We start from the raw sequence: 11920 nt of genomic DNA, 5'->3' as shown, positions 1-11920 counted from the left end.
AGAAATGTGCAAGTCTTCATATACATCTCTCCAAAGGATAGGCAGAAAAGCAATTACCCAGTCATACACGAGCCCGTTAGTGTCTTGATCATCAAAAATGTTGTGTTCTTAAGCTATTGTTTTTAAAAAAAATCAACAAAAGAGTTTTCGTTATCTTATTAAAGTTTATTTTTTAAAAAGCTTAGAGGGTCAAACTAGAATTACAGAGATGGGGGAACACAAGTAAGTCCTGTCATGTCTCGAATGAAAGGATTGTCACTTCACTGGCTTGTAAGTCCAACTTAAAGCTTAAACTCTTTTTATTTATGTATAATTTTTTTTTGATCAAGCACTAGGGGGTTGGAGTCAAATTGGGGTGATCTGGGGAAAGCCAAATACGCTTTGAGAAGATATAGGAGGCATTATAGGTCCATGAGTGATGTCCATCTAAGCTTTATGCCGAATTGAACCTAATCCATATAACTGATACAATGAAAATGATGCTAAGTTTGTTATACCTGCAATCAACCTGCTTCTCTATGTCATAATAATGTTGAACATGAGTCCTAGTGACAGCCTCTTAAACGACATGATTCCATGTTCGAATCTTTTCATAAAAAGGCGACGTTTTTAAAGAAACTGAAATTTGATCCCGATCTTACAAAATTCAAGGGAGTTCTGTTGTGCTTTAATTTTGTATTTATTTTATCTAGTTCTTTTAATTTACTTTATTTTGTTTTGTTTGATTTATCTCGAAATTACTCTCCTCGAAACGTGTATCTTAACTGGTTCCTTTTCAATGTGAGTTTTAAAAATAATTCGGGCTAACATGTTTTTGGGTTGTTTGTCTGATTTGAGCCCGTTTAGGGTTCTCGGCCCATGTGCGCTGAGATATAAATTCACCTCACCCTCATTTTTATGTCCCATTCATTAAAAATATATTTTCTCTCTCTCTCAAATTATCTTTCAGCCGAAAACCCTTCTTGCTTAAACATATTGAGTTGCGATACTGATTTGTGTTTGTTGCATCACACGTAAATGAGAATAGGCTCAAATCTAATCTCTCTGAAACATGTGTTCTTGAAGAAATTGACACATGAACAGTCGGATGTTATGGACTAAGTTAAATCATGGGTTATAAGGATTTAGGGGTCTCGGTTGATATTTTGGGGTTTAATGGAGCCTTTTCAGTTGTTAATACATAAATCAAAGTAGGACTATTGTAGGTTTAATGGAGACTTCAGTAATTTGGAGAAGATGATACATATTCCAAGAAGAAGCTCAAAGGTTTCTCTGTCAAACAGCTGTCAAGGAGTTCTCGGTTAGATGTTAACCAAGAACTCTTGTTCTCGGTTGACTTTCGTTGACAGAGAACTCACTTCTTTTACCGAGATCCCTCCATGTGGACTTAAATCTCATTGTTGGGCTTAACCAATATTACTATTATGTTCTTATGGGCCAACTAATGAATTATTGGGCAAATTTTTAATCTTAAAGCCCAAATCATCTATTGAGTTTATATTTACTAACTTGATTCGTTTGGTGCAGTAATGGCTCATCAGACTCCGTTAAAATTTGTGGATACACACAATATTGCTGGACACTTATATGATCCACCACTGGCTCACAAGGAATTCAAGTTTATGATCGGCAGCCTCAACACTTGCAGGATTTCTCACACACTACGAGAAAATCCGGTCATATGCAAGAAGATGGTGACGGAGTTTTGGAATAATGCCTCAATCAACCAACGAGGGCAAGATGGAGTTGGGTAGATAGACTCCAAAGTTCAGAAGAAACCAGTCAGTATCACAGAGGCTATCATCAGAAAGGTGCTGTTGTTTGGTGATCAACCAGATTACCCGACATAATATTCTACTACAGATGTTACTGAGATTCTCACCAGAATGGGTTATGAGGGTACTTATCCTCCGGCAATCAATAAATTATTTCACCCCTACTGGAGGTTTTTGATACACATGTTTTTTACATATGTGTCGGTTAGAAAGGGGGGGTCTGATGAAATAAGCCATACACATATGTCTGCTGTCACTGCTCTGATCATGGATTGGAATTACAATGATTCCAAGTTTGTTTTCAATGAAATGATGAGCAATCTGAAAGGGAAGAAGAAAGAGATGTTCCTTATGTATCCAAGATTTCTGCAGATGATCTTCGATTCTCATTACACCGATCTCGTCAAATCTGTTGATACTTTGGATATGAAGTCAATGGGACCCAAAACCTTTGGGTTAATGAAATAGTCCAGAAAAGGATCCAAGATCGTATATCAGGGCCTCAATGCTCTGGTGAAATTCGGACGATTTGCTGAAACGGAAGCTGAGCCAATTATAGCTAAGGTTGTTGATAAGCATGTGGCACCAGTTTAACCACGTGATGCGACTTTTGAGAATTCTGATGATAAAGATGAAGAGACAGAACATCGTAACTTGGAGACCGCTCCGAGTGCCCAGGATTTAGAAGATTTTGAAAGATTCAAAGAAAAACTTCAGTCAACTGCTCTGAAGCCTGCTCAGACAGTTGCTAAAAACATTGAAGAAGATTTGATTGAAGAGCCAGCCGCCGACCTCGCTCCACGCAAACGAAGGAAGAAATATCTGAGGCCTGGCGTGTTGGTTGGTGAACATGAAACAACTACAAAGCCAACATCAATTGCAACCAATAGCCCACAACAACAAACTCACCAACCTGAGTCACATGCTCTAGAGACTCAAGTTGAACCAAGTACATCCACTGCTGAGCCACTGACTCAAGATCAGATGTTTGATGACTTTGCTCTTGAGTTTGATTTTGAATTAGATATTCCACACACGAATGAGGCTGACATACCGTTCAATGCTGCTCCCTCCAGCTCATCAGGCCCAGAAAATCAAGGTCAGTCTAGTTCAAATGTTCCTGATAAGGTTGCACAGATTCTTTGCATGCAAGAAAAATTTATGCAGAACAAAGGCAAGGGTATTGTACTAGAATATGCTCTAGTTGACGTACAAGCTCTCCAACGTTGAGTCTTTGAGCTCGAACAAGATTTTGTTGTTAAAGATGTACGTATTCAAGAATTGGAAGCAAGAAACATTGATAAAGATTCCAAGATTAAGGAGCTTCAATTTAGCATGGGAGAACTAACTGCTATCTATCTCGATCTCCAACAAAAACTTGTTCAAAAGTTTGGAGATGAGTTCAGAAGTAGTACTGATAAGGTACCCAACGTTGATCAAGGTGGTGAATCTACTACTCGCCCAGTAGAGAACATAGATGAGTCTGAGACATTGAAACAATATATGGACGCCCCACCAATCTCCAAAGAAAAATTTGATAGAGTTCAGAACAAGCTGCTGGTGATGAAAAACTCCAATCAAAATGTCGAATCATCATATCATCCAGACAGATTCATCGTTACTTTTCCCAAAGGTTTCTCATAAAAGTATGGTGATCGTTCGGGAGTTGTGTCATGGGATTTCGATGCTGAAAAGAACATGTGGTGGATTAAGAGGAAGTCCGGGACCACTGAGCATTATAAGAAAATGAAAGATTTTGGATCTTGGACTAAGGTGGATCTAAGTGGCCTGATAAATTCTCCTTTCATCAACCCAACCAATGATAAACGTGGTATAGATTTTTGGATTTTTCTGAGAATTCAAGTTGATAGAGGCTTTCCAAACATGAAAACTGCAAAATCCTTCCTGAAGAAAGCGAAGGGGGTCAAGGATCCAAAGATAGGAAAAAAAATGGTCAACGTTATGTGGCCTGCTATAAACAAGGCCATTCACATTCCTGTACCTGAAGCGATTCAGATGGCACATTGGACAACATGAGGTTCTGGATGTATGATAGTGAAACTGCCACTGTTGTTGTCAAATTAGAGAAGGGAAAAGGGCAATACAGATTTGTTGATCCAAGGGATTTGTTAAAGTTTGGAGAAAGGGATATCAAGACTCACAACTCGTTCCAAATAATAGCTGACCCGATCTTTGAAGCGGCTGCAAAAGAGTACACAAGCATGGCGGCCTCTATTATCAGGTGAAAATTTTGGGATGGCGCATTGAAAGCTGCTGATATTGATTACATGGAGCTTGATTGTAGACCAAGCTACAAACCAAGGGGGAGATTGTTGGGCCTAGATTAGAGTGGTTTGTACTTAGTCTACTTGTGTTTGGGTTTAGCATGTAATATGGGCTTGGGCTACGGGCTACGTATGTAAACCGAGATCCCTTAGGATCTCGGTAGGCTCTTGGTTAGTTTGGGCTTGTGTAGTTGGTTCCATATATATAGCATGTATTGTATAGGGTTTAAGGTTGTTCGTTTAGTTGTTTGGTTTGCCATCTAAGTGTTTCACTAGACTAGGTTATAATCGTGCTTAAGCACCCGATGTATAATACAATACGTGTGTTTTGAAGCATTGATCTTGTCTCGTGTTTGTGTTTGTACGTTTTCTTGAACCACCGAGTATTAGATTTCCGCACTAATACTTGGTTTGTTGATATCATAGTTGTAGTGATCCAGATTCGGGATTTACAGAACATTCTTCTAACCATTTGACCTTCGAACTAACTTTAGCTTCCAACTCAAGATGCGCAAGTTCTTTTCTTGCATTCGCTAACTTTAATAGGTCAAGCTCTCTTAACATCACCAAATCATCACACGACAGTAGTTGTTTCGGCCTAAAAATTCTTATACTCTCCATTCTCAAACCAGATAACAACCTTGTTTTGATAAGGTTAAAAGAACCACTCACTTACATGTTCATAAGGTAAATGCTCTTGATAAATATCATGAAGGAAATCATGTAAGACATTTATCAGATTTGTTTCTTGTTGACATGGCAAATTCTTCCTAAGACCAATTTCATGTATTTGGTGTTTCAACTTATTATCGAACAACATGACTGATTCAATATTATCTTTTTCTATCGTGACTAAATCGCTAAACACAAATTGATACTTACGAAATACTTTACAAAATGTCCAGTTCATAATCGTAGCCATTATCGGAGTTTAGTTATCTTCACAAAGTTTGGATTGTTAAAGAAGAAGAAGAAGAAGAAGAAGAAGAAGAAGAAGAAGAAGAAGATTAAAATGGAAAATTATAAGTTAGTTTAAGAAGTGACAGTTTGATTTTTCCAAGAAACTTAATAATGAAATCTATCTAGTAATTATAATGTATAGTTAGCCTATATTTGATAATATTTAATTAGATAGTTTGATAAATATCTTAAACTCTTTAAGTTAAAAAGTAAATATAAAAAAGGTATCTTATAAAACGAATTTTAAACATATAGGTTTATATACAGAAATTTGTGGTTAATATTAACATTAACAAAGTATTTATAATTAAATAAAAAATTAGAAGATAGGATAGCAAAGAAATATTAAAAAAAATTCGAAGTACATACATCTAAAATATAGACAAAAATAAATTACATTATAACCATTACTGTAGAATATAACAATTTGAATTACTTAACAAATTTAAACAATTAAAATTCTATGTTTCCAAAAATCTTATTGTAAACAAAATTTGTTGTTTTATTTGTAAGATTTGATTCTTTGTCGAGTACACTAACTTAATACCATTCTACTCTTAACTCTTGACAAAGGAACATAAAGCTGACGGTGAGAAAATCTTGGATCTTTAAGATACAATCCAACTCTTGACAATGATTGACCTTGACTCTTGTTGATTGTCATGGCAAAACATACGGTGATAGGAAACTGTCTTCTTTTTAATCTGAACGGAAATTTTTTATCAGTTGGTGTAAGACTTACTCGACTATTTAGAGTGCGATATCCGATATTCGTACCAGAGACAACTTTAGCTTTAATTACACGCATACCGAGACTAACGACTTGAAAGCGCGTACCATTGCACAAAACCTTTTGTGATTAATATTCCTTAATAGCATGATCAGAACACCAACTTTTAGGACCAATCTATGATTGGGCATTCCTGACATCTTCAAACCATTTAACAAATCAGGAGAGTACAACTGTGGATCAAAATCCTCTTAAACGTCTTCACATTCAGCTAAACTGTCGGAACTTAGATACTCGACTTCTTCACCATGAAAGAGGGCTAACATACGTTCATTAATTTCTTGAACCACCTCATTCAAAGGTGGCAACATGCACGATCCAGAAAGTAAGTTAGTTGAATCTATCTAATATATTAGGATAGACAAACCTTATTAAATCACCCATCTGATCTACTGAGTTCAATATCAAAAGATCGTCTGGAATATCAATAACCGACTCTCCGTCATTTGGACCACCATCGTTTCCTTGACCTATTTCTAATAGCCAATCAGCAAACTCTCTAATATTTTCAATGCCTGAAGATCGACATCCAGCTGTAAGCCTCATGTTCTTAGTTAGTTTAAGAACTTTACATTTTGACCAGATATAAGAAGAATTGATGCAAGCATTGACACATTCACTTCTTGTACCGTTGGTTACAACAGGCAAAATTTGCCGAAAATCACCACCAAAAACAACAACCTTACCTCCAAAAACTGCTTCGGAAGTATTGCCAGAATCACCATTCATAACATCGTTTAAAGTCCTGTCCAACGCTTCAAAAGCATGCTTATGAATCATGGGTGCTTCATCCCAAATTATTAGGCTTGTCTTTTTCAATAATTCATATACGTCGGTATTTCCTTTAACCTAATTTATGAAAGAATAAAAAACATACACAAAGTAAGATATTTAAAAGTAAATTGATATTCAAATAACAAATAAAGCCATATATACTAAAAAATGATTAATATAAAAATTAACATAAATTGGGTTGTAATTTTACCGGACAAATGGAATCTTCGGTCAAATTAATAGGTATTAAAAATCTCGAATGTGCGGTTCTTCCACCCTCCAAAAGCAAAGAAGCTATACTGCTTGAAGCGACTTTCAACACAACTTCTCCCTTTGACCTTATCGATGCAGATAAAGTTTTCCATAAATAAGTTTTTCCAGTACCACCATAACCATAAACATAATAAACTCCACCTTTTTTATTAATCAAAGCACTCATTATTTCATTATAAATCCCTCGTTGTTCATCTGTTAACGAATCAAACAGATTATTAAATTCATTATTCATGGTCTCGGTATCATATGAGAGCTCTTCCACCATCAATGGATTAGTTGCTCTTGAAATTGCCTCCATATCTAGAAATGACATTTGTTGATATCTTCTAAGACTGGAGTTGTTTGAAATTAGAAAATTTTCAATTTCCATGAGTGCTAGGTTTTTTAACTGTTCTTCATTAAGAATCAAACCAGAAAATTAAATAAGAACCTACTTAAATTAATATTTAAAAAATATTGATGGATATTAGATATTTGCATAATTGAAATAATTATAAAAAAAAAGTAAATCGTACCGGGGTTGTTTTGATCTTATTGTTGTTTGTATAGTATACTGTCAACTAACAGTTGCCAAGTGTTTTCCCAAACAAAATGAGGTCTAGATAAACTATAAGTAATCAACATTGTAGCAAATAATTTCTTAAATAATATCCGGTTGAGGTATGACTTGTTTCTTCAATGGCTTCTATGTATTCCTTATCATCATCTAAAAGACCTCATTTGTAACATGCATCTCAAAAAGTTTCACACACAACTCCATCAACTGTTCGAATGTCTTCAAAACATTCAGGGCCTTTAACCTTATTTAATAATATTCTTAGATAGTAAGCCTCGTCGAATGCGGGTGGAACAGCATGAACTCTACAGATTGAAAACCCCTTAGGCGAGGTTCCCATTTACGTAACTGTTTTTTCCAAACATACTTTGTTGGAAACTCTGCGTATGTGAGAGTTTTTGCAAGGTCATGGTTCTTATTACACTCAAACCAACCGGTAAACATCGAAGAAGCATTAGCTGTCTTGTTTAAATATCTTCGTTAGCACCATATATTACCTGTTGCTCACCGGGTAAATGAAAAGCAAGCCTCATACAAGACGGAATCCTATAATGCACATCAAATGAAAATATCCTCCATGATGCCTCGCATGCAGAGATATATCTACAATCATAAAACTCTTTCATTTCATCTAAATTAGGATCTGCGTTATCACCATTGTTATTTTGTACAAGAGAAATTGTTGCTCGGTCTGGACCCGTATTAATATATTTAAACAAATACTTTATCGATCCATCTTGATTACACCACTCAACATTAATATGTGCTTGAAATTGTTTTAATAGAGTCTTGTTGTATGGAACAACAGTTCTATTATCCATCATTATATCTGACTTAACAACATATTGCCCGTTATCTCTTCTTTTGTATACCGGAAAACCTTGTGAATCAACAGCTGTCTCATCATTAAACATTTTAGGGAAATTTTTGGAGAATTTTTTGTTTACCATGCAGGTGCACTTCGGGTTAGCATCACCACATGGACCGTGAATCATATGATCAGATACAAGCTTGTATAGGTCTGGATCACTGTATTTGTTTGGAATCTCAGCAAAAATAAATTTATCTACATCTTGTGGATTATGAATCTTGCTACCTGGATGCATAAATATGCAAATATGAGCATGCAGTAGCCCCCTTTTTTGAAACTCTATCATGTAAACAACTGCAACATACATAATAAAGTAAATATTCCACAACTTTTAATAGTTAAACAAATAATATGTTTGTTTAAATTGATGTTTAAGTCTATACAAAGTAAAATATTTAATGAGCTTATATTTATAATTTTATACTCATAACATTAAATAAAATTACCTTCTTCACCAATTTAATCATTGCATCGAGTTTGATCTTAAAAAGCCGACATAATATATCAGGTCTATCCTCCGACTTTAACGTTGTATCCTTAAGAAATCTTTTAACTTCTGGCCAATTGGTATTACATGTTATGGTCATGAAAAAATCGGGATAACCGAACCATCTATAGAGACACATAGCGTCTAGATAATTTTGCATCATATATCTTGCTCCGCCAGTAAATGAGGATGGTAGAATAACACGTTGACCAGCGGTTGAAACATCAGTATTTCCAACAGATTGCATACCTCGTAAACTTTGGTAAGTATCACATCGAACTTCATGTTGTTTACCGCGTATAAATGTAATCTTTGAGCCTCAATCATCGTATATTTTTCAACCAAAATTTTCCGAAACAAACTCCTACCATTTAACATGGTTGAAAAGGTATTTGGCCTATCTTGAATATGATAAGCAAAAAACTCACGCATTGTAACCTTCTTGCGTCCTGCGGTTGATGAAGAGGAAGCATTCTTATGAAGCATATTAACCTTATAACCATCCTCACCAAAAGGATGCAACAACGGGTATTGAAGAGGTGTATACGATGGATGAAGTTCACTAATACGCTTTAAGGAACCAGATTGCTTAGTAACAATTATATCCCGGTTATCAATAGCGTCACCAATATCACCAACGATTAAAGCAGCAACTTCATAACTGGATGGTAATTTATATTGTCTCGCATCATGCTGTCTTTTTCCAATAATACGAAACTTCAAATCGAGTTGTGGGTTTTTTTCAAAACAATCTCTTACCATCCGATAAGCTTGGACCAAATGATTATTTAAATCTAACATCGTCTTCAAATAATTAACTATATGCTTTTCTAGCTCATCGTCCATTGAATTATTATCACTGCCAACAACAAAAAAATATTTTCTAAGATTAAATATAATAAAACTTATACTAAAAATTAATAAAATAACCAAAGTGAATGAATATCGTTAAAAGTATTTACCCAAAAACACCTTGACGGTTTGAACCTCGTTTTCCGTGTCGTAAATGTAAAGTTGAGAAAACTGTGGTTTACGACCCTGTAATGGTAAAAGGCTTCCCAAACAATGATAGTTTTCACCGCTAAGTCAAAACGTATAAGGCGCATTGCCTCTGCTTATGGAATGGTCAATCTTTCCTCCCATAGACGTAAACGAAAACATCGAATTGAAATGTCTAATGTTTTTCAAGAAATACTTACTCATGGCGCTTTCACCATGAAATAATTCAAGATAAGTCTCATCTGGTTGTCTACAATCGGGAAGTTCGACTTTGCCATTATAACAACAAAGGTAAAAAGCTCCTTCTTCATTACTACTACTTAGTATGTTAACGTTGGCTTTCCACAACAAAGCATGGCAACTTGGACACATAACGGATTGATTTTCATGATCAACATATTCTATTAAAATTTAAATATCATCATTTGGAGTTACTTAGAATACATAAATACATAATAAATGATTGAAATTAAATAATGAAATATATATTATACCTGATGATATTTCATTATAAACATCAACAACATTTTGATAATCAATAGTTGTAGCATGTTCATTTAAATCAGTCATAGGTATAGGTACTATAGGGGTTCTTTTTCTTGACCTTCTACGAAAGGTTGTAGACGACTCCGGAATATCATCAACAACACAAGACGCGTTTGATCATTCTTTAACATTATATTTATTTATACGACATGTTAAAAATTAAATAAATAAAAGTAATTATAAAGGTTGTCAACAAAATATCAACTACACATATGATATTTCAAATGAAAAATTTTAAATTATATTTTTAATTATTAATTATATTATATCAAATATAATTTTGTGTTAAATTGTAACATCTTTAACTTAACAAATTATGAAACGTTTGATTATACAATAATAATAATATTTGTTGATTAAAAATACGTAGGCTACTTGAAAGTGTAAATAATATCATATTTTTTAAATATAAGGCTTATCATTAAAATGAAATTATTTTTAAATTTATTAGCATTCCATTTATATTTAACTGATTCATTAAAAAACATAAAAAAATATAAATAATAGTTGAAGTTAAAAGGCAAAATACATGAAGAGGTATTTTGTAGACCAGTTTTGTTCCTGTCAACAGAAGTAGTTCTTTTCGAATCTAAAATAGATCGTCTTTCTTTCCTTTTGGATTCAGCAGAGTTCACAAATGGTGTACTTGTCTTAGAGTCTTGAAATTACAAAGGTAATAATATCAATTTTTAAGCATAAAAAAAGGTTTTAAAATATGTTTATTGTTAGATATTTTTAAACACTAACCGTTGTTTACTACAATCGAAGAGTAGACATTTGACGTTGTTGATGGAGAAAGGTTCTCCTTATTAGATTGTAAACGCGTTACTTTTGTTGAGGAGGGGATATTTTTGAAATTGTCAAAATTTCGATTAACTGTATCGTTTAACATATTAAAAATAAACATGAGAAACAAAAATTGATGACCACAATATATACAGAACAACATTTTAATAACATACCAGGGACACAAGGATTAAATGAGGAATATGTTGTATTCGGAAAATAATTTGGATTGTTGCTTAAACCACTAACAGGTATATTAGAATCACCTGCAATAGACAATTGATTTGTTAATTTTCATTTAAAAAATAATTTTTAATAAAAATTTATAAATTTAATACAATTTACATACTTGCAAACTTGTTTCCACTGTAGACGTATCATTTATTTAAAAAAACTCAATAAAAGGAAAATAATACTTATAAGGAAAATGCAATATACCTGAAGAAGTATTTTGTAGACCAGTTGTCTTCAAGTGAACGAAAGAAGTTCTTTTTGCATCTAAAATTGATCGTCTTTCTTTCCTTTTGGACGCATCAGAGTTCAAAAATGTTGTACATCATTGAGGGTCTTGAAATTACAAAGGTTATAATATCAGTATTTAAGCCAAAATAAAGGTTTTAAAAACTACTAAAAAAATTAAAAGAATATATTTAAGTTGAAAACAAATTGTGAATACTAACCGTTGTTTACTACATTCGAAGAGTAGAAATTCGAAATTGTTGATGGAGACTCGTTCTCCTTATTAGAATGTAAATGCGATATTTGTGTTGATGATTGTGTATTTTGCAAGGTGTTGAAGATCCTATTAACTGTAT

General features: G+C 33.9%; 1 protein-coding gene across 1 annotated transcript; it reads right to left on the bottom strand.

Annotated features, from left to right (window-relative positions):
• Nucleotides 1–4480: 4480 nt before the first annotated feature.
• LOC143620603 (uncharacterized) lies at nt 4481–10343 on the bottom strand. The gene is made up of 8 exons (XM_077092264.1): nt 10268–10343; nt 9970–10174; nt 8998–9633; nt 8734–8899; nt 7914–8615; nt 6796–7248; nt 6178–6659; nt 4481–4700 (listed from the first exon to the last, which is right to left on the bottom strand). The coding sequence occupies exons 1-8, from the start codon at nt 10341–10343 to the stop codon at nt 4481–4483; spliced, it is 2940 nt and encodes a 979-aa protein (XP_076948379.1).
• Nucleotides 10344–11920: the final 1577 nt, after the last annotated feature.

This window comes from Bidens hawaiensis, unplaced genomic scaffold (genome assembly GCF_021521415.1).
Source record: "Bidens hawaiensis isolate Kalapana, Puna unplaced genomic scaffold, B.hawaiensis_p1.1 tig00002617_1, whole genome shotgun sequence".
Lineage (NCBI taxonomy): Eukaryota > Viridiplantae > Streptophyta > Magnoliopsida > Asterales > Asteraceae > Bidens > Bidens hawaiensis.
This window is presented reverse-complemented; position numbering and strand designations above follow the sequence as displayed.